The 27,955-nt window shown below is 39.1% G+C and overlaps 1 protein-coding gene and 1 non-coding gene across 2 annotated transcripts; both read left to right on the plus strand.

The window, feature by feature from the left end:
* The first annotated feature begins 2,088 nt into the window (after positions 1-2,088).
* Tmf1 (TATA element modulatory factor 1) lies at positions 2,089-27,906 on the plus strand. Its single transcript, XM_032906038.1, has 17 exons — positions 2,089-2,367; positions 4,800-6,004; positions 7,869-7,972; positions 8,961-9,087; positions 10,703-10,808; positions 12,295-12,437; positions 12,954-13,120; positions 13,512-13,668; positions 16,471-16,563; positions 16,923-17,079; positions 18,741-18,933; positions 19,613-19,682; positions 19,892-19,984; positions 21,949-22,050; positions 22,279-22,431; positions 23,407-23,532; positions 24,512-27,906. Exons 1-17 carry the CDS (start codon positions 2,226-2,228, stop codon positions 24,653-24,655), a joined length of 3,282 nt encoding a protein of 1,093 aa, XP_032761929.1. The 5' UTR covers positions 2,089-2,225; the 3' UTR covers positions 24,656-27,906.
* LOC116904678 lies at positions 17,442-17,572 on the plus strand. Its single transcript, XR_004388375.1, has one exon. It is a non-coding gene; the product is annotated as a small nucleolar RNA SNORA36 family (small nucleolar RNA).
* Positions 27,907-27,955: the final 49 nt, after the last annotated feature.

Consider the following 27,955-nt stretch of genomic DNA (forward strand, 5'->3'; position numbering starts at 1 on the left):
CTGGCTCCTCATGTTGTGTTTGTGCTTCATGATTTGGCTTTTCTTGTTTGCCTGATTTTGCTTCACCCCCAGGCTCAGCTTTGTCTTCGGCCTTCTTTCTTCTATGTAATTTTCTATGTCAGCCCCCACCCCCATGCTTCTTTCTTTTCAGATACACATAGGTTTTCAAAGAGCTGGGTCCTGGGTTCAACATAAACACCCTCTAGCCACTAGCCTGTCACTAACATGCTCAAAAAATGTAATACAATAGGATAAAATTACTGGAAGGTCATAACTTGCCACAGTTATTTTTGTTAAAAAAAAAAAAAAAAGTCTTTTTATAGCTAGTTCCTTGCAGTGTAAAGCAGATACTCAGGGAGCAGACAGATAAGACAGAGTTCTTAGAATGAGTTGTCAGATATATGGAAAATTGTAAAGTGTGAAAATAATTGTCAAAAGGAAATTTTAGTTCAGTTATTCTTTGTCACTAGGTAACACCTTTGGAAAAAGGATTAGTGCCCTATTTAGAGGTCTAAGGGTGCCATTGCCCTCTAAAACAAAATGTACTAAGGCCATGCCATCCCCGAACCAGAACCTTAAGCTCTCAAGGATGTAACTTTTCCTTCTTTTTCTTTTTGAGAATAGGGTCATTGCAGAGATAAATTGGATGTGGTCATTCTCAAATACAGGGGCACAAATCTGATATAGGCGTCCCTAATCAGAAAATGGAGTAGTGTATCTGTAACCAGGAGACAAAAGGATTGCCTGCAAACATGTGAAGCTAGGCGAAGCAGGGTGCATTTTCCATGAAGCTTTCAGAAGGAGGACAGCTCTGGTGAACAACTTCAGACTTCTGGCTCCAAACTATGAAAGCACTTCTGTCATTTTAAGCCACCCTGTTGGTAGTTGTTATGGTAATCCTAGGGAATGTTTTAGGGATAAAATTACATCATTTCTTCTTTCCTTTCCCTCCCTCTAAACCTTTTCATAGATCTTTTAAGTTGTCTTTATTAACTGTTAAGTATATAAATGTATTGTATACATATGTATTCTCAAGTACATTAGTACAACCCTATCCATCTGTATGTTTTCAGGGCTGACCATTTGGTAGTGTGTAAGCAATTGGTATGATCTCTGGGGAAGACTTTCTCCCATTCCTAGCGTCAACATTTCTTAAGTAGCTGTGGTTCTTTGTGTAGGATTGGATTCTCTTTTCACAAGGGACGGATATAACTCTGGATGTTTGAATTAAATTTAAATGCTGGTAGAATTTTTTTTCTTTAGCATTATTAGAACCAAACCAAACAGCTGTTGACTGGACAAGACAGGCCATCGACTTAAATTCCCTCCCATGACCATGTGTGGAAAAGAGCATACAAGCTATATCTTTTAAGCAGTGTATACATACAGTATGTACTGATGGGTTAATATTTTATTGCTTGCCAAATGACAAACTGCTGTTACAATTTGCCATAAAGTGCTGGCTCATAGGCTACAGAAACACTTAATTTTTACAGTTCTTGTGACTGGGAGGTCCAAGATGAATACAGCTGCTGAGGGCGCACCTATTTCTGGCTCAAGGCTGGCATGGCCTTGGTATGATGCTGAGAAGGGTGGAGGCACTCAGACCTCTGAATAGGGCATTTATCTCTTTCCCAAGGGTGTTACCAGCATCTCGTGACCCAGGAAGTTCCTAAAAGCTCCACCTCTTAACATAGGAATGTGCTGATGAACAACATTCAGATGACAAAACTCTGTGTGAGGAAGGATTTTTATCTATAAATGTTCCAGAACCTGGGACGGTGCCCCTAAAGTCAGGCAAAGACATGCAGGCCAGGCGGGAACTGGACAACGCTTTCGAGTGCCAAGAGAAATTACTGTGAGGCCTAGCCGTCGTGTTTACAGCGAGGCAGGCACTGCTTCTTTTGTTCCCGGAGGTCTGGGCCTGGGCGCAGACAGGGTCCGTTAGCCGCTGAATGTGGCCATGAAACCTAGAGTCTGCGGGTAACTAAGGGCTACCCTCGGCTCCCGGATGTGGCTTCACGCCACCGTCCGCGTCCTTCCGTGTGGGCGGGACTCAGCTCCCGGATCTGGTGGTTGTGTACGTGGAAGGGCGCGCGCATGCGCGGCGGAGCCCGGCTCAGCTGTGTCGGAGGCTCCGAACGCCGGGCGGCCGCGGGAGGCGGTGGGCCGGGGCCACCGCTGAGGCCGCCGGTGCCGGCGGGACCCGGCGCTGAGGAGGGGCCATGAGCTGGTTCAATGCCTCGCAGTTGTCCAGCTTCGCCAAGCAGGCCCTGTCCCAGGCCCAGAAGTCCATCGACAGGGTCCTGGACATCCAGGAGGAAGAGCCGAGCGCTTGGGCCGAGGCCATCCCGTACGGCGAGCCAGGTAAGCTTGTCCCGGGGTGTCGCTCCTGCCTGCCGTCAGACCCCTGTCCCGCATGCTGCGGTCCCAGTGCGGGTCCTGCTGACCTCTGGTGTTACCTCGAGCTCTGGTCCTGGCCCCAGGCCCTTCCTACAGAGTCAGGCCGGAGCACACCCTCAGATCCCTAATTGCTACGCATCTTCCGCCTTTGCGTCCTAGGTCCCAACTGTGTAAATCCCAAGTCAGGGAGCCCTGCGAGTAGCGTTTAATGGGCACAACGACTTTACAAAAAGCTTCCTTGTCAAAACAACCGAGTCGGATGGTAGTACCCGTGTTCTACAGAAGAGCTAACCGAAACTCATTGCTTAAGTTAACTTTCTCCAGGTGAGGCCCGGACTGTACTGGGCATAGTACCGAGAGACTGCTCTGAGAGTTCCCAACTGTAGCTCCTTTTTGTGTGTGTGTGTGTGTGTGTGTGTGTGTCTTTCCAGTATCAGGTCATAGTACCGAGAGACTGCCGAGAGACTGCTCTGAGAGTTCCCAACTGTAGCTCCTTTTTTGTGTGTGTGTGTGTGTGTGTGTGTGTGTGTGTGTGTGTGTGTGTGTGTGTGTGTGTGTGTGTGTCTTTCCAGTATCAGGTCATAGTACCGAGAGACTGCCGAGAGACTGCTCTGAGAGTTCTAACTGTAGCTCCTTTTGTGTGTGTGTGTGTGTGTGTGTGTGTGTGTGTGTGTGTGTGTGTGTCTTTCCAGTATCAGGTCATAGTACCGAGAGACTGCTCTGAGAGTTCCCAACTGTAGCTCCTTTTGTGTGTGTGTGTGTGTGTGTGTGTGTGTGTGTGTGTCTTTCCAGTATCAGGTCTTTCCGATTGGCTGAAATTACTCTTTCCATGGTTTCGGTTCCTTGTGTCTTTAAGTCTGAGGGATTCTTGAGCATTTTTACGCGTGTAGCAACGGACACAGTGCAGACCTTTGGATGAAAAGAGTAGTTGACCACTCTGGTTTCTGGTTTTAGTTGTACATTGTTGAAAACTCGAGACCGAAGCCGAATCGTTGATATCTTAGTTTATGTCTGATTGTACGTATGTCGGGACCTCATTTCACATGTTACCTTGCTATTGAGTAGCTCACGTTTCTGTGGTTGGACCCCAGAGTTGGAGTTACTAAACTTGGGTTTAGTTTCAAATATAAAGATACTCGTTATTCCCCGCCCCGCGCGCAATCTGAGACATGAATAGTGCTATATAATTTATTTTTAAGGGCAGGTTGTCTGGAATGGAATATGCTTTCTAAATGCTATTTTCATTGATCACCTGTTGTGTTTTAGATTACAAAACGACGTGGGTCTGAAGAATGGGGATAGTTTAAGTGGATGTGAGGTAACTATAATTTCCTACCACATTTTTCAAGATGCAAACTTAAACCCTGGTATCCATGAGGATGCTAATTAACTACCTCAAAGACCTAATCTTGTTTTAAGCTTCATTTTCTGGTTTTTACACACTGAACAAATAAATGTAAAACTCTGTCCCCAGTTCAGTTTCCCCAACACTCCTCATTCCTGGTAGCTTTGGGCTCTTTAATATTAAAGATTTTAGGGCTGGGGATTTAGCTCAGTGGTAGAGCGCTTACCTAGGAAGCGCAAGGCCCTGGGTTCGGTCCCCAGCTCCGAAAAAAAAGAACCAAAAAAAAAAAAATATATTAAAGATTTTATTAAAAGGCTTCTTGTTTGTTTGTTTTTTCTTCAGGAAGTCCCTAGTTATTGTGTGCCCTCTTTACCACCTTCTAATTGCACAGAGTTTTGATGATTTTTGCTATCTTAAAAAATGTGGAAAAAATATTTTGGAAAAAATAGTTTTAAGAGAGAGGAACTTGCAGACTGGCCATTAAGGACACAAAAGTGAATTTATTCACTGGAACTCACTGTTCACATCAGTTTAATTATGATTTTCGAGAAAGACTTGTCTCTCTCAGGTTGAGTTTTGAGCATTGTTGTCTGTTTAGCTTATAATTAAGTTTTATCATCTAATGTTACAAGAATAAAATGATTGTGTGGCTGGATAGTGCTGTGACTACATGTGCCTGTTAGTGAAGATTTGGACTGTTGTCGTGAGATGAGTCTTGAATCTGGGATTTCTCACCAGCTATACAATCTTTATCACTACTTTAAGCATGTATTCAGAGGGGTTAACATACTTGATTTGGCTAGGCAAAGCCAAGCCTGGTATTGTATTTGTTTGTTAGACCCTCTTAGGTCAGCCCATACTGGTTTTATTCTTTTATACCCAAAGTTAATGTGGAAACTAATTAGTGATGCTGTAAGGAAAGAGTCTAACTTTTCCAAGTTACAGGGTACATTTCATAAGCTCTCTTTTCTCCCAGTTGATACCTCTGATGATGATTGTTATCTTAATGTTAATATGCTTTACTTAATGAACTAATTTATTTTTGTCAAAGGAATAAGTCCCTCTGTAAGTGGAGGATGGGATACTTCAACCTGGGGATTGAACTCAAGCTCCGAACCTCAGAGTTCACCAACAGCCTCTCAAGCAATTACAAAGCCAGTTCGGAGGACTGTAGTAGATGAGTCTGAAAATTTCTTCAGTGCCTTTCTCTCTCCATCGGATGTGCAGACCATTCAGAAGAGTCCAGTGGTCTCAAAGCCTCCTGCTAAATCACAGCGACCAGAAGAAGAAGTGAAAAGCAGTTTACAAGAACCATCGTCTCCTGGCCAGTCCAGAACTTCTGAGACAGCGGAGTCTGAAGCAACAGACTCTGCGTGTGTTTCGGGAGAGACTCCAGCCGTGGGCACTCCCTCACATGTCCCTGAAGGCAAGCGTGAAGAAACTGCTAGTAAAGAGTCTGAGGGGAAGATACCCACCGTGAGAGCAAAGGCGTCTGAAAGCGTAATTAAGGTAAACACAGCAGAAGATGTATCTCCCACATCCACTCAGTCTCTTACGGCCGAAACGAAGGATATGGCTTTGGAGCCTAAAGAACAAAAACACGAAGACAGACAAAGCAACACACCTTCTCCTCCTGTTAGCTCCTTCTCGTCAGGCACTTCCACCACCAGTGACATTGAAGTTTTAGATCATGAAAGTGTAATAAGTGAGAGCTCAGCTAGTTCAAGGCAAGAGACTTCAGATGCAAAGTCAAGTCTTCACCTCATGCAGACCTCATTTCAGCTTCTCTCTGCATCTGCTTGTCCTGAGTATGGCCGCTTAGATGACTTCCAAAAGCTCAGTGAGAGTTGCTGCTCTTCGGATGCTTTTGAGAGAATAGACTCGTTTAGCGTGCAGTCTCTGGATAGCCGGAGTGTGAGTGAAATCAACTCGGACGACGAACTGCCGGGTAGAGGCTATGCTTTAGTACCTGTAGTCGTGAGTCCTTCAGCCCTGAAGACAAAAGTAGTAGAATCTACCGAGGAAAACATTGAAGAAGAGGAAGGAAACGAGACATTAATTGCACCTTCTGAGGAAGCAGAATTAGAGGAAAGTGGCCGAAGTGCTACTCCAGTTAACTGTGAACAGCCAGATACATTGGCTTCTCCTACACCAGTAAATGTTGGGCCCTCTGCCTCTGGACCGGCCGCTGAGGACGGTGAAGCTGCTGAAAACCAGCCAAAAGCACCCCAGCTGGAGCAAGGAGATGTTGGCAAGGTAACTACAGAGTAGAAGGGGGCTTTGGGGTGTGTTTCAGAGTTGCAGGTATTTTCATGAATGTGTGAGCTTAGATATTTGATCATTTAAATTATAGCAGTTAAGGACCTTAAAATGAATGATTATGTTAAATTATTTGAAATGCTTGCAAAGCAACCATGGTAGACTAAGTAGATATTATACAAAATGTTTCCATTTCTGTCTTTATTGCTGCTTCCTAATCACTTAACATTCTTTCATGCTCTGTTCATCCTTCTGTTTGCAAAGGACTGTTTATGTCACAGTGTGTTCTTCTGAAGATAGACATGGAATATCCATCAATCTGAATGGTACTACTTTATATCAAAGTGCTTTGCATGTATATTCTATTTTTGGGAAATTTTAGATTTTATCTTTTTGGTTTTATATGAATACTGTTGATGCTTTCCTGTGATTAATATTCTTTTTTTAATATAAAAGCTTTATATCTTTTTTTAAAGATTTATTTTTATGTATATAAGTACACTATAGCTTGTCTTCAGACACACCAGAAGAGGGCATCAGATCCCATTACAGATGGTTGTGAGCCACCATGTGGTTGCTGGGAATTGAACTCAGGACCTCTGGAAGAGCAGTTAATGTTTTTAACTGCTGAGCCATCTCTCTAGCCCATGATTAATATTCTAATGTTGATGTTTTATGGTTATAGCAAGTATGCTTCTTACAATGTTTTGGCTTGGATTTTCCTTACGTTACTTTTGCAATCTGTTTTTAATAGATTTCTTACATGAATAAAAAATGAAATGCCCAAGGAGCAAAAGTAAAACCTGGGATGACCAGTGAATTCTTCCTAATACATACAAGAGAAAATGGTGTCTGTTCTTTAATGTTAAACCACAGCTTTGGTTTTTCCACAGTTTATGAACAGGAACTAACATCTTTAATAGACTTTCTGAAGTGTTTATAGAACGTGGAGAATGCACTGCGAATGCTCAGTGTTGCCTTAGCTAATATTTTTGAGTGCAGCAGGTTCTGTTCCTTGGGTTTAATATTGTTCAGGGACAAAACGCTATGCTATATTTTTGAACAAGCAGCAGCAATCATAGAGTATATGCTGGTGTCTTGAATCCCCCAAAGGCAACACTAGATACTGTTCATGTTTTCAGTGTCTTTAGGAAGGTAAGTGATTTTTAGTCTGTTCTGACTCAGACAAGACACTTTTGAAGCTGGAAAGGCACCTTCTCTCCTTTTACAGATGAGTTCATCACTGCTTTAGCAAGACCTAAGACAGGAGATATTCAGAATTACTTCTGTTAGCTTTGTACTGACACATCCTAGAAATGTTTAAGGGTTTTTTTAATTTTTATTTTTAAGTATAGAGGATAATAGTAAAAAACAATTGCATTTGGGTTACAGAGTAGTAAGAATATAATGGAATATCCAGCTACAACTAAATTCAGATGTGAAACATTACCAGTAGTTTAGAGCCGTATCTTGACTTTTTTTTAACTTTATATCTCTTCCTTCTTTAGTGGCTATACAGATAGATTATCCTAGATTTTTTTCTGTTAGAAACAAACTGCTTTAAATGTTCATATGCATATCGCCTAGTACATTAACATGTGCTTCCTGTAAGGTATGCCTAGAAATGGAATTTTCAGGTCGCTGATCAAGTATATGCTGCCTGATTGTTCTCCCAGACTCGTTCATCGCTGCGTGTCCTACCAGTTCCATGCTTGCTCTGGTTTGTGCGCTCCTAACTGTCGATTAGAGTGCGTCTGTCTCCTGTGTCCTCAGCGTTGCCTTAGGAGTTGGGAACAGCTTCCTCTTACAGCTTTTTACCTGCATCACAAACATTGACTCGTGGTTTGTTCTCTTGTTCCAGACAGTTGAATTTCTGAATGAGAAGCTAGAAAAGAGGGAGACTCAATTATTGTCGCTTAGTAAGGAAAAGGCACTTCTAGAGGAAGCTTATGATAACCTGAAGGAGTAAGTATCCGTGCACACGAGTGGTGCCACAAAGCATGTGCAGGCCGCTGTTCTTGGGTGTTTAAAATTGAACTGTTTCACAGTTTGGACCTGGAGAGGTGGCTTAGTGCTTCAGAACACTTGCTGCTATTGCCGAGGACCTGGGTTTGGTTCCCAGCACCCACATAACTCCAGGGGTACCAGGCTTGTATGTATGCGTGTGTGTATGTATGTAATATATGTATGTATGTAAAAACGCAAATAAATCTTTATGTTTTACAGTTGAACTTGTTTATAGTCACTGAAAATTATATAGTGTTTCAATTATAAACATTTAAAGTTTGTTTTCCTTCTCAAATTATTTTACCATATTACCTTTAACATTTTCCATGTTTTATAAAAATACATTCATATGTGTATATTACACACACACACACATCTTATCTTTTAATATTAGAGATTTTAAATGTGTTTAATGAAAATTGAAACTATATAGTTAACACTGAATTGGTTTACTTTGAGACCATTGAGGAAGTGTGACACGAAAGATTTAGAATTTGTCTTAGATTTGCACATCTAATATCGGTGACATTTTCGCCAATGGGTTTTATTTGAGGTTTCATAAAATTGGTTTAGTAGGGCTGAGGATTCGGGTTTGTGATCGGTCAGGTTTTTCCTAGCATGCATGGCCCTGGCTTCAGTCCTGAGCAACACTAATAATATATGAAGTTAATTTTGCAAGTAGTTTTTCTTTGATGCAGTAACTGTCTGGCCAGGCATGATGGCATACATGCCACGTATAATCCCAGCCGAGAAAGAGAGGCAGGAGGATGAGGTTAGAGAGGACATTTGTGCTGTATTGTAGGACCTTGTCTTAAAAACAGAGCAGAATTAAAGGGACTAGACCTCACCCAGTTCTGTTTTAATATGGTATATGTTGAAAAAAATGCTGTCTCATGACCTCTAGACTGTTAAACAGTATCTTCATTCTTATATATTTTAAACCTAGTGAAATGTTCAGAGTAAAAGAAGAAAGTAGTAGCATTTCTTCCCTGAGAGATGAGTTTACCCAGAGGATCGCAGAAGCAGAAAGGAAAGCTCAACTCGCCTGCAAAGAGAGAGATGCTGCGAAGAAGGTAACTGAGCTAAACACTACCAAGTGCCATGAATGAAGCTATAGTTTGGTATTAAAACATGTAGCATATTAACAGATAAATTGTAGATTTTTGGTATATTAAAGTTGGTAGATTTTGATATTTTAGAGAAATCTAGAGACTGGAGAGTTGGCTCAGCAGGCTTTGAAACACCCATCAGCCAAGCATGAGGACTAGAGTTTGGATCTCCAGAACCCATGTTAAAGCCAGACATAATGGCAGGTGTCAGTAACCCCAGTGCTAGGGGAGGAGCTCAGAAATAGGTAGCCGCTTTAAAAGCCCTTTAGCCTGCCAGCCAGCCTTGCTAAATCAATGAACTCCATGTTCAGACCATGTCTCAAAAAATTTATGTGGAGCGGTAATCAGAGACGTTCCTGAAGGCTGCTGCATCCTCCACCGTTGTGCACATGCATACATACATTTTCTCCGAAACAGGTTTTTATGTAACTTATATATGAATATTTGCAAAGACCATTAAGGTAACCAAAAATGGTAATTCCATCAGATTAAGCAACACTTAAGCCTAAGTGCCGACATTCCTCACCTTTGATTCCATGGCATTTAGAAGGCTAATTCTGTTATGGGCTCTGCTACTCTGCTGTTAGATGCTTTGCTTAGCAGTGCCCTCAGCCTCTCCTGGTCACTGTAGTACAGCCATCCCTGCTTAGTTGCACGGATTGCCATATGCTCTTTGGGAGCAAAGCTATGCCTCTTAAGGAACTATGCTCCCAATCAGGAGCACTCACATACTTAAGCTGTTAAAAACTGTGGTTGTTAATTATCATGCGAGTCCTAGCTCTTACTAATAACTTGCTGTTTGCTTTAACTTTTTGAGGTTAGGATGATTTACTCTCTTACATTTTAACTTCTCTGTGTGGGCATGAGTGCGTGCATGCACGTGTGTATGTGCATGTGCACTCACTTGGCACACCATAGCCCATACGAAGGTTAGGGGAGTTTACAGTAGGTGATTCTCTCTCTCAACCATGTGGATGGATCCTGTACATCAAATACAGCTCATCAGCTTGGTGGCAAGTGATTTTAACTGCCAGTCCACTTCACAGGACCCCTTTCCTCCTTTTTGGCTAATGGTAATTTGGTTGCTGTTGTTATTGGTACTTTAAAGTGTGTAACCATAATAACTATATACTTGGTTAATGGTAGTTTACCGTTTTTCTATATGAACTCTTACATGAAGTCTCGTGCTTGGTTGCTTTAATTAGCTAGCTCACTTTAGACACTGACAATGACTTGAGACGTTAACCAACAAACCTCTTCCTGTCCTGTATTGCTGTGTTATTCCCAATGCAAAGCCTAACCTATAGATTACATTTGTAGAGACACAGAAAGACAACGGTATAGGGAGTTATTTTCACTCCTACTTCCATAGTAAAACTTGCTTATAGAGATGATGAGTGTAGACTTCCTGTGGTATTCACAGCTGCTTTCTGGTATTAACTACGTATGTGAGTTGACTAAACTGACAGATTTTATTATTGGAATGAGATTATGGGTGGGTGGCTTCTTCAAATGGGGAGGGTGGAAAAGTATACATAGAATGAAGATGATTATGATAACCCCAGCTTTTTTAAATTAGGAAATGAAAACCATGAAGGAAGAACTTGCCTCTAGATTAAATAGTAGTCAGACTGCAGACCTTCTGAAGGAGAAGGATGAGCAGATTCAAGGCTTAATGGAAGAAGGTGGGTATTTTGTTGATTATTAAAAATAGTCTAAGAAAAGGGAAAATACTTACTATATAATATACTAACCTATATATAACTAATATATATATAGTATATATATATATAGTATATATACTATAGTTATATATATATAACTATATAGTATTAGTTATATAGTATATATAACTAATATATACTTACCTATATAATAGGTAGAACATGTTTCCTAATAGCAAATTTGAGCTGGGTGTGGTGGTACACACCTGTAGTCCTGCAACACTGAGTACAGCCAAGGATCTGCTGAGCCCAGGGGGCGAAGATAAACGTAACACAACAGCCCCCACCAAAACAGTAAATAAGTACGAGAGAGAGAAGAGGAGGGGGCAGGACGGAGCAGGAGGCGCAGGAGGGAATGGAGAGGAGAGGGAAACAAAAGCCAGGAAGGGACAGACACCACGGAAGTGTCTGTGACAGTTTATGGAAGACTGGGATGAGATGTCTTGAAAGACAAATACGCTGTGCAGATTTTTGCTCTAGGAAGAGTTGTTTTTTTTTTTTTTTTTTAAGTTTCTAAAATATTTGTGCTGCCCTTTACAAGTTTGTGACTGTCATAAAAGAGTCCATCACTGAACAAAGACATCGGAAAGCTGTGATTGTGGGTCTCTAAGGGCTTCGAGTTCCTGGTCTGAGTACGATGAAGTTTTAACATTTGATGACTTTTACTATTTTTGTATTTTGGTTTTTTAATTATTTGGATTTTTTTTTTTACTCTTGGAGGTCAGTTTTTCTTCAGTGTATCTTTGCATCTTCAAGCATAGTTAAGATTGTATATTTCATGTGCAGCCTTCTCATATGTCACTATAGAATTAAATATTTTGTATACTATTACTGATGGCTGTATAAAGCTCACTGTATGGCGAGATTGCAGTTATTTTAAAGATTGCTAATATTAGATCTTTTTAAAATGTTCATATTACAAATGTGGAGCGGACATTTCCTAAGTTATTGAACGTAAATGTGTTTTGGAGCAGGTATAGAATTTGAGGACAATTGGAAGCAGTCACTTAATTTGAAATTAACTTTTACCCACCTTTTATTTTTTTACTTACTAAGAATTCCTTTAATCAGTAAATATTTTTGATATTACTTGGTACAATACTCGATATGAGATACTTCCCTGTCTTTTTAGAAACCTTTTTTTTTTTTTTTTTTTTTAGTAACTATAGGTACATAGGCAATTCTGAAATATAGCTATAAGCTGGATATGGTGGTACACACCTATAATCCCAGTGTTTGGGAGGCTGTGGTACTAGGAGGATCCTGAGTTTGAGGCTAAACATCAAATAAAGACTGTTAGTATCCTGTTACCTAGAATCCCGTCACGTGGTAATTTTAATATTTATTAATAATTCCTGTTCAAATGAGTTTTAACACTGGAGGGATGCAGGTTCTTAGACACTCACTGGTTTTGTTGTTGTCATTGTTGTATTTTTACAATCACCAGGAGAAAAACTTTCAAAGCAGCAGCTGCATAATTCCAACATGATTAAGAAATTAAGAGCTAAGGATAAAGACAATGAAAGTGTTATTGCAAAGCTGAAGAAAAAAGCTAAGGAGCTGGAAGAGGAGCTACAGCATTTAAGACAGGTGACCAGCAGTCACTGTGCTCTGAAAATGCATTGATCTCACTTCCTGCAGTTGGCCATGGCATGTGCAGCAGTCAGAATGATAATGGGATGTCAGGCGAGAAAAGGGTTTCAGTTTAATAGACAAATGAGTAGCTAATGTTATCTTACGTCACCGTGATAATACTTGGCATGAACAACTTGAAGATGATGTTTTCTTTAACCCAAGATTCCAAAGATGAGATTCCATCAGTGTGGGGAAGGTATGACAGAGGCTTGGTATGTGGTGGTGCCAGTGTGTGGCAGGTGTTTGTTACTTGGTGCCAACCAGAATGTAGAGAAGCAGAGCTGGGCTTACCCTGAAGGCCTGTTCTCCCATTTCTTCCAGCCAAGGTTCTAACAGCTTTCCAAAACTTACCTTGGGTAGAGCTGTGTTGAGACACGTGTGCCAGTGGGCCACATGAAGAGATTCATGGAATGCATTATCTACCATGACATCACTTATTGAAAAGTGTTCTTATTTGCTTTGATAACATAGGTCCTTGATGGCAAAGAAGAGGTTGAGAAACAACATAGAGAAAACATTAAAAAACTAAATTCTGTAGTAGAACGCCAGGAAAAAGATCTTGGCCGACTTCAGGTAGACATGAATGAACTTGAAGAAAAGAGCCGAAGTACTCAGGCTGCCCTAGACAGTGCCTACAGGTACGAAATAAGCAGCGTGTCTAGAGTCTGTTATCACGGTGGGAGGTCAAAGAAGTCTCTTTTCTATTTTGTTTTAAGTTTTTATGTGCATTGGTATTTTTTCTGCATGCATATCTGTGTACCACATTCCTACGAGATTGCTACTCTTAAATACCGAGTGCTCTCTCCAGCTTGTCTTTTTTCTGTTATCTGGGTACTAGCAACATTTATAGATTTTCCTATGAGTGCGTTTGTTATTAGACAAAGCAAGTCCAATTTTAAGAGTTATTGTACGGATGTGCTGGCTGTTATTTTGAGATTTCCATAGTACATAGAAATTGAATCAGTTTAAGGTATGTGTTTACATTTGCATTTTATTAATAAATGAAAAGTATCAATCTACTTTTTAAAGAGAACTTACTGATCTTCACAAAGCCAATGCTGCTAAGGACAGTGAGGTACAGGAAGCTGCTCTGAGGCGTGAGATGAAAGCTAAAGAAGAACTTTCTGGGGCACTGGAGAAGGCCCAGGAAGAAGCCCGTCAGCAGCAAGAGACTTTAGCACTTCAGGTAGGCAGTGGTAGTCAAAGCCAACTTTTGTATATTTGCATGTTTCTGCAGAGTGAAACCGTTTGCTAACAAATGTGAGTCTGTCCTTCTAAGAGTATACCTGGGAGGCCTCTATGACTGTGTTACTGGCGTCTTTTATTTCTTGGCTTTCTGTGAGTTTTTTACATGTTTACGAGTATATGGCATTGTGGGATGTAGCTCGATGATAGAGCTGAACCCTCACTGCCAGGGGAAATAGAGTTTTATGAAACTAGGTATCCTGTTGCCAGAGTAATATATGTGCATATAATTAAAACACAGTTTCAAGAGACTGTATTATATAATTGACTCTTGAACATATATGTAACAACATTTCTGGCAGTTCATGAACCTAATGAAGGAAGAAAGAAAGTTTGGCATGCTGTGGTTACAAAATTGCCAAATATTGTCAGGCAGTGGTGGTGCATATCTTTAATCTCAGATCTTGGGAGTCAGAGGAAGATGAATATTTGAGTTTGAGACTAGCCCGGTCTACAGAATGAGTTCCAGGACAGCCAGAGCTACACAGAGAAACCCTGTCTGAAAAAAACATAAAAGGGGGGTGAGAAACTAACTAATTACATAAATATAATATTATACATATTGAACATTTGAGATATATCATTTAGCTAACATGAATAATGCTGCTGTAAATATTCATTATACTTTGTTTTGTTTGATTCTTTTAATGCAGCATTTTATGTGCTAGGAAAGTGTTGCCCTACTGAACTGCAGCTTCATTGCACAGTAGGTCTTATGTATACAGACATCTAGTTTTCCAAGCACTGTTCAAAATATGCAAAGCTATTCTCAGCAACCTCAGTTAACGTTTGGTTTTGTTTCACATATTTGGTGGATAAATGACTTACGGATGAAAGCTTGGTTTCTAATGTGTCCCACCCTGTTGGTCCTCCTGGTCAAAGCATCATCACTTTATCAGTGTCAGTCTCACTTCAGTGTTTCTGTCCTAAGGGCAGGGCTACAGACAGTCATTCTGATGGAGTCATCAGCCACACTTGTGTCTCTGCCACTCTTCTTACAGGAGAGATGACTTCTCGCACTGCTTTACAACTTGCTTTGTGTTGCCACTGGATGGCTCTTATATTTGGCACCTAATCTTTAATGGTTGAGCCATCTCCAAGATATTCTGCTAGTTGTATAATAGTAAAACTTAGAGTTTTAGTTTTATATCCCTTTGCTAATTAATTTCCAAGTATATTTTTGATGGGTTTGGATTGCTTTCAATATTTTGTGTTGTAAATTTGCCGTGGTCCATGCATTTCTGCCACCCTGTCACTTTCAAGAGGCTACCTTATATAAGGAAATATGTATATACAGAATATTACTTCTTTACATTAATGGGCTAGAGAGATGACTCAGCAGTTAGGAGCATTTACTCCTCTTGCAAACTCGGGTTTGGTTCCCAGATCTCACATGGCCGCTTAATAACTGCCCTAACTCAGTTCCAGGTGGCCTAGTGCCCAATTCTGACCTCGTTGGGGTGTGTGTGTGTGTGTGTGTGTGTGTGTGTATATATATATATATATATGTATGTATGTATGTATTACATGTCATACACATACGTCACACACACACACGAATACCCTAATTTTTTAATATTTAAAAATTCTTCAGATTAAAAATACATTGTAATAATAAAGAAAAATTGGAGTAAAAAATAGGGTACGAGACTGTCATTCTTTTAAAATTTTTTTTATTTTTTAAGATTTATTTACTTATATATATAATATATAAATGCTCTATTTGCTTGGATGCCTGCATGACAGAAGAGTACATCAGATCTCATTACAGATGGTTGTGAGCCACCATGTGGTTGCTGGGAATTGAACTCAGGACCTCTGGAAGAGCAGCCAGTGCTCTTTCTCAACCACTGAGCCATCTCTCCAGCCTGGGTTTGTCATTCTTGAAACCACCATGGTACAGAAGGACTGCTGATTTGTATGTTACTGTGTTAACATTATCTCCCTCTAGGATCTTTTTTAATAATTGATAACCATAGACACAATGTCTTTCCAGTTAGGATAAATAAATATTTTGGCCTTGATTGTAATGTTTAGTGCTTATGTTCATGTATGAGCATTTTAAAAGAAATCTCACACTGATACCATTTAGAGCTCTGCCTTCACCTTGTTGTTGCCAGGCTTGCTAATGCCCCAGGGCATCTCACAGACTAAGTCTTCAGGACTGCAGTGACCAGATAGATTATTTAATATGATTTAAATAAGAGTTTAGATAGTTGAGGCAGTTACACAGTGTGTAGCTGTGTTGGTGACACCCTGTTCCTTGTTCTTGTACTGAGACAGTGCTGTGCAAGTGACCTTCGACTTGTTTCACATTCCCAAATAGCTGGACAGCAAGTGCACACCATCACACTCTTTCTCTTTTAGTTTTGTTTTATTGTTTAGATAGGGCCTACTGTGTAGCACAGAGCTATCTGGACAGCCTAGGCTGGCCTGGAAATCGAAACGCTGCTACTGACCTCACAGGTGTGTGCCACCACCCCTAGTTTAGTACCTAGTTTGTATTTGTTTCATCAGTCTAGCTCTGATCCCCTCTCTCTCATAGTATGGCAGGGCTATACATATTTGCATACTTTTCTTGGCTAAAGTGCTTTCGGTTAGGTAGTGAACGTGTTCATAGCCTTGGCATTGCTTAAGGAGCAGGATGTGTGCTCATTGTTTAGCATGAAGTGTCCTACTTAATCAACACACATGTCAGCTGGAAGTCACCGCTAATGTTCTGACAGTGTTGTTTATCCGGCAGGTGGGGGACCTTAGGCTAGCGCTGCAACGGGCAGAGCAAGCAGCTGCCAGGAAAGAGGATTACTTACGCCATGAGATCAGTGAACTTCAGCAGGTATTGTCATGGTTTCCCAAGCACAAGGTCAATAGTGTGTCTTTTGAAGTAATATGACCACTCACGAGGCTAGTATTCCTGGGTCAAAAGCATTACTACCAGTGGACGAATTTTTGTAGCTTCTGTGAACCAAGTGATCCCCTGAAAAAAATAGGAAAATATCTAATTTTGTTTTAAAGGAAGTAATTTTATCATGATAGACTTGCTGTATATTCAATATTGTTTTTCTTTTCTTTTTTAAAGTAAGATAGCTAGTAATTTTTTTCTTGGAAAATTTCAACTGAAGCTTAGGTTTGCTGGTGTTTGTAGCCTTTTCTTCCCTCAGTCAGTGGTAATAAAGTAGGAATTTTTTGATTTAGAGACTCCAAGAAGCAGAGAATCGAAACCAGGAGCTGAGTCAAAGTGTTTCATCAACAACAAGACCTTTGCTTCGACAGATAGAAAATTTACAAGCAACTCTAGGATCCCAGACATCGTCATGGGAGACGCTAGAGAAGAATCTTTCTGATCGGCTCGGTAACTTCCTTAGTACTTTATGTTTGATGCAGGGGGTTTTCTGTCTTGTGTGTAGAAATAGAATAGTGGTATGACATTGAGATTCACCTGATCTCATGCTGACATTTGCGTCTAACATGTTTAGGTGTGTCTCTTCCCCCTTTTCATGGATTCCTCAGTTAGGACTCTTTTAAAATGTTTTTTTCTTACACAGTGTGTCACATACTTTACTGCCTGCCATTTCATTTGTTGTGTTTATGTGGGGATGGTGTGTTTATATGTGCATGTATGTGTGACAATTCATGTACCCACATGTATGTGCAGGTGTGTGGAGGGCAGAGGTTGATAAGTGTTATTTTCTGAAATGCACAGAGAACTTAACACTCCAAAGGGTTGAGTTCAGTTCAGGGCAACTTCCCTGTTCTGTTAATTAAACTTTGGGACATTGAAATTGGCTGAGGGAAATTACTGAATAGAGAATATTACTCTATTCATATACTTCTAGCCTACACACATAAGATTTTAAAAAGTTAGAAACATTTCATTAGTGTGGTCCTTTGATTGCTGAGTGTTAGTCTGGAGTATCTGTTCTGTAGTTGAGTTCCCATGTACTTGGGGAAGGATGTCTGCTGTGGTTCCAGAGTAGGACTCTGGGGAATGAAGCTGCTGTAAGTATCCTTTCAGGAGGGAATGTGGGGTAAAGACTCTCACAGTTCTGAATAAAGGACCAAATATGCAATTACTGGACACGTGAGCATTCATGTTGAGTCTTCAGAAAAAAGGCTCCATTCACAGGGCTTAGAGCTGTGGGAGCAATCCAGTTTGTTTACAGCCTTGGTAGCATTTTCACTTCTCTGTTCTTACTGTGTTTTGTTTTGTTGTAATTTATCATTCATAAATTCTTATATCTCATCATCTGAATTTTCTTTTCCCTGATGAGAGCTGATGTGGATCATTGTTTCATGTGCTTGTTTTCCACTTGTCCACCCTGTAGGATGAGCTGCTTGCTCATAGCTTTTGCTCATTTTTAAACTAGAGAGTTCTATCTGTACTTTAAGCCTACATGTGTCTTGCATTTATTTTTTCCAATTTGTACCTTGTCTTTTTTATATTACCAACAAACAACTAAATATAGCCAAACTGACATCAAAATGATCTGAAACTGACCTCAAACTCTCTAGGTAGCCAAGGATGGTCTTGAACTCCTCCTGCTTCTTTTGCCAAGTCATGGGTTTATAGATATATACCACCAACCTTGGTTTATGCAGTGCTGGGGATGAAACCATGGCCTCATGCATGCTAACTAACCAGGGAAGCTCCATCCTTAGCCCACGTGTCTTTCTCTCCTCTCCTCTTCACCTGCCACAGAAGTTCGTTTTGAAGGACTCTATTTCATTGTGCTTTTTTTTTTTTTTTTTATTTTATTTGTCTTTTACTAGTCTACGTTTGTCTGGATATGTGGTTGCTCCAGTGCTATTTGTTGACTCATTCCCCTAAATAACTGAATAACAGTGTTTTCAAGTAGATAGGCTGAGGAGAGAATGCTAACTTGTGCATTGAGCAGTGCTGGCTACTTGTCTTTGTCTGGAAACTTGAATCACTACAAATTTGAGGTCAGAAACGACCTGGTGTCTGATCTTTCCCTGGTGTATGTGTTTGATTTCTTCTTCCTCTGTAACCAGGTGAATCACAGACCTTGTTGGCTGCAGCAGTTGAAAGAGAACGTGCAGCTACGGAAGAACTCCTAGCCAACAAAATCCAGATGTCTTCAGTGGAGTCACAGAATGCATTACTACGACAGGAAAACAGTAGACTGCAGGCCCAGCTAGAGTCAGAGAAAAATAAATTAAGAAAACTAGAGGATGAAAATAGTCGGTGAGTATATTTATGTGTTATTCTCTGTGGTTCTTGACATGTGGGTCTCAGTGTCATTGCATGGAGTACTGAAAGTGAACACCTTGCAGTATTTAAAGTCAGGGTCATTGTGACATGCATCAGGCTAGGGAAGGATCCACTGTAGGTCTTGTAAGGCTGCATGCTATGCTCTACTTAAGTTGTGGTTTTCCAGGTAAAGTCCCATCAATATGTATTTTTTAAAAAGAGGCCAATGCCACCAACGAAAGCAAAAGGGGAGGGGGTGTGACTTTGTAGTCTTCCAGTTTTTTTCTCTAAATAAGTATTTGGATTCTCCTAAAACCATGGCCTGTAAAATCATCTATCTGAAATTACATAAAGTCATAATAGATAAACTTTTACCCTTGACTTCTACTTTTTCTTTCTTTTTCTTTTTTGTCACATTTGAGCTTGGAATGGTGGTACTTAAAATTACTGTTTAAATGTCCTATTTTAAATTTCTGAGTACTGGTTTAAAATATGGGGTTGGGGGAGTAGAACTTTTGAGGCTTGGTGATCTGGAACAGTCAGCTGAAAAGCCTTCAATGCTCAGCTGGTGACAAAATGACTACTGACTGTAACCGGGGTTTGACAAGTGGAGAGGTTTTAATAGTTTGTCCTGTTGCCTTTTTGTTTTGTTTAATTCCCTCTGGTTTACTAGGTACCAGGTTGAATTAGAAAATCTAAAAGATGAATATGTAAGAACACTGGAAGAGGCAAGGAAAGAAAAGGTATTTCCTAGTGTTCGCTCTCCCCAGGGCTTTCATTTGAGATGGATGGGAGGGCATCGAGCTGCTGCTGAGTTAAGCTGGCTGAGCTGGAACCTTGTCTTCAGTGGGGAAGGGGCAGCTTGTACTTGACACTCTGAGCTTTGCAGTTGACTCATGCCAGTGCTATGGGCTAGTATCTCAAAATGATCTCGCTGTACTCTCTCCTTTAGACACTTTTGAGCAGTCAGTTAGAAATGGAAAGAATGAAAGTTGAACAAGAAAGGAAGAAAACCATTTTCACTCAAGAAACACTAAAAGAAAAGGTACTAAGTTGTGGTGGTTTGTGCTAATTTGTATAGCTAAGCTGTTGTGGGTGACTGTGGGTTCGTTTAGTAGTACTGACGTCTTAAGTTTTTCCCCTTGTAAAATTTCTGGGCTGAGTGTGGTAGCACTGCAGTGTTCCATGAGAACAATTTGAAGTCATTTGAGTGCATTCAAATTGGTCTGCGATTAGGTTCTGAATTATAGAAACTTTTGCACTTTTAAAAATGCTTGAAATTTTAAAATTTTTGTGATGTCTCACTGAAACTAATGTAGTAAATGGCCCAAAGGCAACTTGAGAATGAATTGGCTTGTTGTATCTTTCTGATTAGTAAATGTAGTGAGGTTTTTGTTGTTGTCATTTATGTTTTGCATGTGTGTTAGTGTATTGTGTGGAAACATGCGTATGTGTGTTTGCATATGTGCAGTTATGTCTGTACACATGCATGTGGAGGTCCAAAGTTGATATTGGGTGTCTTCAGTTACTCTCTACTTTGTTTTACTGAGGCAAGTCTCTTGCTGAACCTAGAGCTACTCTAACTAGCTAGCTGTCTCAGGGATCCCATGTCTACCCCCTGGGCACTGGGACTATAGGGAGCTGCTACATTTGCCTGGTTTTTCTATGGATTCTGGCATCTGAACTCTGGTCTCCATGCTTTATGCACTAAGCCACCTCCTTAGCTCCTAAAGGGAATTTTTACAAAACATCTTTTCTATTCTTAAAGAATTGTAACAAACTGAGAGTTAGCACAGTAAGTTAAAATAAGTCCACAAAAATGGAAATTACCTTTTGAATATATTTGGATGTTTTTTAATTTTTAATTTTATTTTTATTTTATGTGTATACGTGTATGTATATCTTTGTACCACATGCATACAGTATCCTTAGACGCCACAAGAGGGCATCAGATTCCCCAGAGCAGGTTAGAGGTGTTTCGAGTCACCGTGTCCCTGCCTGGAATTGAACCCTGGTTCTCCTAAGCCGGTACTCTTAACAGCTTAGCCAGCTGTTCAGACCTCAGGTATTTTGTTTTTGTTTTGTTTTTTTAAGTTAGGTTCTTTCTTTGTAGTCCTGGTTGACCCTGGATCTTACTGTGTAGACTAGGCTGGCCTCGAATTCAGAGAGATTTGCCTGCCTCTGCTCCTAAATGCTAGGATTAAAGGTATGCACCACCACTGCCTGGCCTTTTCTTTTTTTGGGGCCATTAAAATAAAATGAATAAGTCAGAAATTTTAGCAATTTTAAGAGTAGTTGATAATAATGTTATATAACTTGGTTAGCTTCTGCAGGCTTTCAACCAAAGCATTCTGATTCCATTTAAAACAAAACCAAACCTGGCTAGTATATTACAATATAAATGGATCAAGGCAGGCTTAAAATTAAAAAAAATATATTTTTATTGGCTTTGTAAGATTTATTTTATGTATTTGAGTGTTCTGTTTTCATGTACACCAGAAGAGAGTCAGAATCCATTACAGATGGTTGTAAGCTACCATGTGGTTATTGGGAATTGAACTCAAGACCTTCGGAAGATCAGCCAGTGTTCTTAACTGCTGAGTCATTTCTCCAGATCCCAGGCTTTACATTTTAATTTAAAATGTTTTTATTATGTGTACTTTAGTGTGTGTGTGTGTGTGTGTATGTACATGTGTACACACATCCCCTATGGGTCAGAGGACAACATGTTAGAGGATAGAACTGTTTTTCTCCTTTACCATGAGGGTCATGGGATTGATTGAACTCAGTTCAGGTTTGGCAGCAACCATCCTTACCTGATGACCATCTTGACAGCTCAGCTCCTAATTTTTAAATGCTTTTCATGCTTCTAAGACTTGTGGCTTTGAGAAATCATATCTGTAACATGTTATGGAGAATGTAAAACCTTTGATTTCATTAATTTTAGAAATTGTTCTTGCTTCCTTTATTTTTTGCTTCTCAGTCTTACAGAGTTTTTTTCCCCCTAAGGACCACAAGCCGTTTTCCGTTTCTAGTACTCCCACCATGTCACGATCCAGTTCTCTAAGTGGAGTAGATATGGCAGGGCTGCAGACATCCTTCCTATCTCAGGTAATGGCTTACATTTCTCACCCTTGAGTAAGGCTAAAGGCAACATGCAATTGCCAGATGGACTGTCACCGTGACCTTGTTGGGGAGGGTGGTGCTAATTGAAGGGAAGAAATACACATGATTTTCTCCTTTTGAGAAAACTCAGAGACATTTCAAAAAGCAAGAATGAACTTGATGATAGGACATAATGCATGTTAATTGTGTGTGTGTTGTTCTTCAACTGAATAGGATGAGTCTCACGACCATTCATTTGGGCCAATGTCTACGTCAGCCAGTGGAAGCAATCTTTATGAAGCTGTAAGGATGGGAGCCGGATCAAGCATTATCGAAAATCTTCAGTCTCAGCTAAAGCTGAGGGAAGGAGAAATTAGTCATTTACAGGTATTGAAAAACTTAAGTATGCTGAGGAAGTGCATGAAATAGTGAGTCCCAGTTAGTAGTAGTAGCCCTCATTTCATCTGAATTTTGAGCACATTGGAAAAATAATATCAATTGGTAATATATAAAACCCAATTATGTATTACACGTATTAATAATAAAAGCTAGAGTCAAATGATTGATTCTCCTACCCGACTTACTGCCAGAATTAGGTAGATTTATCTGCTCTGTCCTAGGACATGCTGGGAGCCTGTGCCATGGCCTTCCCCAGAGAGGACTAAGGGTATCTAAAAACAGGAATGGCTCCCTCCTTCCCAGCCTTCTTCTCAACAAGAAAAAAAGGAAGTGCTGAAACAGCATGCTTGCTTCCTCTTCCTGTGTATGCACAGAAACAGTTTCTCTACCGTGCTCCTCAAGAATGGAATAACATGAGAGAGACCTGCACATAGAAGAAACAACACAGAGGAGGGAGCTGTATGAAGTCTTGTTCATGAGTTTACAATGATAAACTTTATAAACTGAAAATGAATAGCTCTTCCCATTCTCATTCGCATAGTCTTAATACGGATTGATGTGCTGGCCCAGGCTGCTGTGCTTGAGAGTGCCGCTTAGTTTTTCAGAAAGTAGTGACAGCTTTTAGTGATAAGACCTACACAGTTGGGAGGACCACATTAAAGTACGTTCTCATGCCTTTGGCTTCTTCTGATAACATAGAGGAATGGAAATGTGCATTGTTAGAGAAAAATCTGGTTGCATTTTTGCAACAAACCATTGGAATTTTTTCTTTCTTGCTTGCTTCGTGAACCCTCTAATTAATAAACTTCTAAAGAAAATTGGGGCCCCCTCTTTTCCCACTACTTTAGGATTATATACTGACATATGTTTGTTTTCAAAAAAATGACAACAGAGTATTTTTTATGTTAGAGCATTAAACAAGGTATGTTTTTATTGAAACTATTTTGTGATTATGTTTTTCAGCTAGAAATTAGTAACCTAGAAAAAACTCGATCCATAATGTCCGAAGAGCTAGTTAAATTAACAAATCAGAATGATGAACTTGAGGAGAAAGTGAAAGAGATACCCAAGCTTCGAGTTCAGCTGCGAGTAAGTATTCTTCACTTAGGGATAAATCTAAGATATTTTAATTCAATTATTAAATTTCCTGTTTTTAATTTACATAAAATACATATGGATGACTTGGTAATTTCGTTGAGAATTAAGGAGTTAGTAGTTGAATAGAGAATGTTAAAGATGACTCTATTGCCTGTGTTACTGTCTGTCTAAACTGTGTGTGTGTGTGTGTGTGCCTTTATAATATTGGACTTGGTGTATGTTTCATCCCATCACTGTAACATATTGACTGTTAGGGGAGACTCGTCATATGGGATAAATGCCAAGTAACTTAACCCAAGTTAATCAGGAAGACAAAAGGCTCATCAAGGATACTTAAATTCATGGGAAGGAGACTGACTAAATCTTATTTGGAGAGAATTGTACAATTCATGGAGAAGTATGGTTTGGAGTATGTGTGTGTGTGTGTGTGTGTGTCCCCGTCTATCTCTGGGTGTGTGTGTGTGTCCCCATCTGTCTCTGGGTGTGTGTGTTGTGTTTCTGTTTGTATGTGTTATATACATATGTGTTAGGATGCATGCTAGGAGGCGGGAAGAATAGGTAGCTGTCTGGCTCTACCACTCTCCACCCTTTTTTTTCCTTCACACACAGTCTCGCTGAGCCTGGAGCTTGCTGTTTTGTGGGTAGGCTGGCTGACTGGCCAGCTGCTCCAGTGAGCCTCCTCCCAGGTTTGGAGTTACAGGCCTCATGGCTATGATGTCAGTGTTAGGCTTAGAAGCAAGGTCCTCGTGTTTGTTCAGCCAGTGCTCCTCCTCACTGAGCCTGCTCCTCAGGCGTCCATCTAACTTTTAACAGCAGTTCCTCTTTTTTGCTCTAGATAGACTGGCTATGAGTTTAACTTTTAAAAGAGACGAGTTTATATTTTTATTCAACTTCTGAAATCTTTTTCTAGTGACTTATAGCAACTGTAAATATTTGTATGATCATTAAAAAATATAAATGTATTTTTTAGGATTTGGATCAAAGATACAACACTATTCTGCAGATGTATGGAGAAAAAGCAGAAGAAGCAGAGGAACTTCGCCTGGATCTTGAAGATGTAAAAAATATGTATAAAACTCAAATAGATGAACTTCTAAGACAAAGACTCAGCTAACTTGTGAAGTTTGTGTTCCATCAAACTAATGTAAACACTTATATATAAATGCAGACATACAATAAATTCTTCTGCAGAATTAGAAACTTGGATTTGCTGTAGATTGTAAAAAAAACTTTTTAAAAATTCTTTTATAGTACATAGTAATATTTGCAGTTAAATTATTTTATGTAATATTTGAATTTTATTTTTGAAATTGTTCTTTAAAATTTTATTTTTTAAAGCTTTTTTTTTTCTTTTTTGGTGCCTTGAACAGCACAGAGATTTATTACTTTATCCACTTATCAGTACAGCTAGGAAAGGAGATTGGTGTTTCGTATTATTGTGGATACATAATTAATTGTATTGTATCTAATTTGTATGTGTTTGTACATATTGAGAGATTTACAGAGTAATGTTAACATTGAAATTTTGAAATCTTTCACATTGAAATCTTCAACATATTTCTTAAAAATGTTTTAAACATTTGAGTAAAAAGGTTATTAAGCCTATGACTACTAAATTATAAACTAAGGTTTCCCTTTAAAAGCAGAAGTCACACTGACATGTCTAAAATTTAAAGAGTAATTTAAACTTAAAAAATATCTGTTTTGAAAATTTATTCCATGTATCTTCCACAATGAAGTATGAACAAATGTGAATGCTTTTTGTTACTTAGCCAAAGAAAGCTATAAATATTGACTAGGCTTAATTGGGTAGTAGGAAATGTTGCTTATAATAAATTGTGATAGATAGCATCAGTAGCGGATAACTTTGAAATATTTTACTACACTGTTAAATGAATCTAACATAATAAAATCATTAACAAAATTTACTTTTAAAATTAGTCAATTTACTCTTTAAAAATTACTTGTTTAGTTTTGTACAATATTTTCAAACATTAAAAATGAATGTTTTAAAACAATCTGCATAGCAAAACATAAAAGTAATAGGAGTCCACTTAAATTGGGGATTTTGTAATTTTGTGTAGCTTAACATTTTTTCCTTGAACCTTTAACAAATGAAAATATAGCAAAGAGTAGTATAGAATAACATCCTTTAGAATATAGGTTTTCCCTCTTCCAAATATTACTTTGTTTAAAAGTTAATCAGGTTGTGTTATAAACCTGTAAAATATTTTGATAGGTTTTATTACTTAAAAATTATTTAATTGCTTTATCACAGTCCCTCTTTATCTGTTCTTTGGCTTTTTGTGGTTCCAGCCAAGGTAAAAAATAATCCAAAAATACATGGAAATTCCAGAAATAGCTGATAAGTGTTGAGGTATATGCTGCTCAGAGCAGCCTGCTGGCATCTCACTTCTGACTCCGTTGTCCGTCCATTCCCAGCCCTTATCAGTCACTGTGCCACCTCAGCTATTGGTCTACTGTAATACGGTGGATGCGCTCATGTTCAGGTAATGGCTCCAAGTGAAGAAGCCAGAGGTTAGCCAGAAGTGCTTCCTCTACTGGGATGATGAACGTCAACATTGGCAATTTTGATGGAAGTTGGGTAGCTTTTAATGTTTCAGACATCCACCTAGGGTCAAAACTGTCTAACCCCCTATGAGAAGATAGGACTTCAAGTAAAAACTTAATTTTAGTTACATTTTAAACTATACTCCAGAACACAGCTGTGAGTATCCATCTTGCAGAATGGAGAATTTTTAGGGAATATTCAAGTGACCTTGTGTTTATCTCGTCGTGTTCCTGTGTTTCTGTTGTGGGAGCTCAGATCTGTAGCGTGAATAAATGTTCTTTTGGTGAAAGTAACAGTCATAAAATTAAGTTTCCGTATTTTAGTGGTAGAAAGAAGCCTCATAACTTTTTCCTAGCTTTAAATTGTTTTAATATTCAGGGGCAAGATGATAAATCTAATAGCAATAAATATATAGAGTTAGAAGAGACAGGAAACCTGAATTTCAAAATTCTTGGCAAGCATTTGAAACTGGTAGTTTGGGAAATATAAAATACTTTTTAAACAAATAATTTGGGAAATGTGGCAGAGAAAAGATTTTGAAATTAAAATTTCCTGTATTAAATTCTAAATGTTATAATATTAACATTAAATATTTTTCTTGGTCCTTAATAACATTAATAAAATCAGCACACTTAAAACCTTAAAATGTTTTCAACTTATTTATTCATAAAATGACATGCAACCATTTATATTTGCTTCATCTCTAAAGTAATAGCTGATGTTCACACTGCTTTTATTTTGGCTAGAATATAACTTAGACCTTTCAATACACTTCAAGTTGATAAGGGGCACTGAATAAATTTCTTGTAAATAACCCAGTAAGTGGCAAAAGACTTATTAAACATTGGTTGTTCTTTAATTAATTTTGTTATATATTATTGAAAATAATCTACCTATGTGCTAGTAAAATATTCTAATACATAAAATAGTTTGTAATTAGATACTTCCATTCTTGGGGGAAGATAAAAGAAAAACCCCAGGTACTTGGAGTTAAGAGGGCCAGATGTTGGAGGTGTCATACCCTGTGCCTTCCTGGGAGGCCGAGGGGGGACTGCTGCTGCTGGGCCTCTCTTGAGAACACTCTATAGCATTTAGCATGTGGAATGTACCAAATCCACGACATTACAATTCAGAATAGTCTAAGTGTGGATGATTTCTGACTTAGAAGATTTTGGGTTTTTGTAGTTAAGTAAATGTAAAAAATATTTAGGAAGTATTTTTCCCATCAATTATTTCACTAATTGAAAGTTTGATTTGGCTTATTAAAAAGCACATGATTTTGGTCTAGAGAGCGCTTGCTGATCTTCCGGAAGGCCTGGGCTCAATTCCCAGCACCCATGTGGTGGCTTACAACCATCTCTATCTCCAATCCCAAGGGATCCAGCACCCTCTTCCTGTGTCCTCAGACACCAGGCACACAGTAGTGCACAGGCATAGATGCAGACAAAACACCCATCCACATAAAGTTAAAAAAAAGTTCTAAATGCACACAACTTGTAGTATTTAAAAGAAAGCCCCCAAATTTTAAGAAGTGGGTTTAACATGTCTTATTTTACTACTATTTAGTATTATAGACATGAATGCTCTAGGGATCGTTTCTCATTCTCATTACAAAAAAGCTGGTCCATCTTTTCTTATCCTTGGTAGGTTTAAACTAAAAGAAAAAGCTACATATTTTGTACAGGGCTAAAAGTATGAATTTAACTATAGATTGATATTTTAATTCCAAATGAAGGTAATGTAAAATAAGCATGGATCTGATTTAAATAAAGATTTCAAAGTCTGCTCATAAATCTGATTTTTACCGTAACACTCAGAAGTGCATCTTTGTACACAGACCTG

Source organism: Rattus rattus, chromosome 6 (genome assembly GCF_011064425.1).
Source record: "Rattus rattus isolate New Zealand chromosome 6, Rrattus_CSIRO_v1, whole genome shotgun sequence".
Taxonomy (NCBI): domain Eukaryota; kingdom Metazoa; phylum Chordata; class Mammalia; order Rodentia; family Muridae; genus Rattus; species Rattus rattus.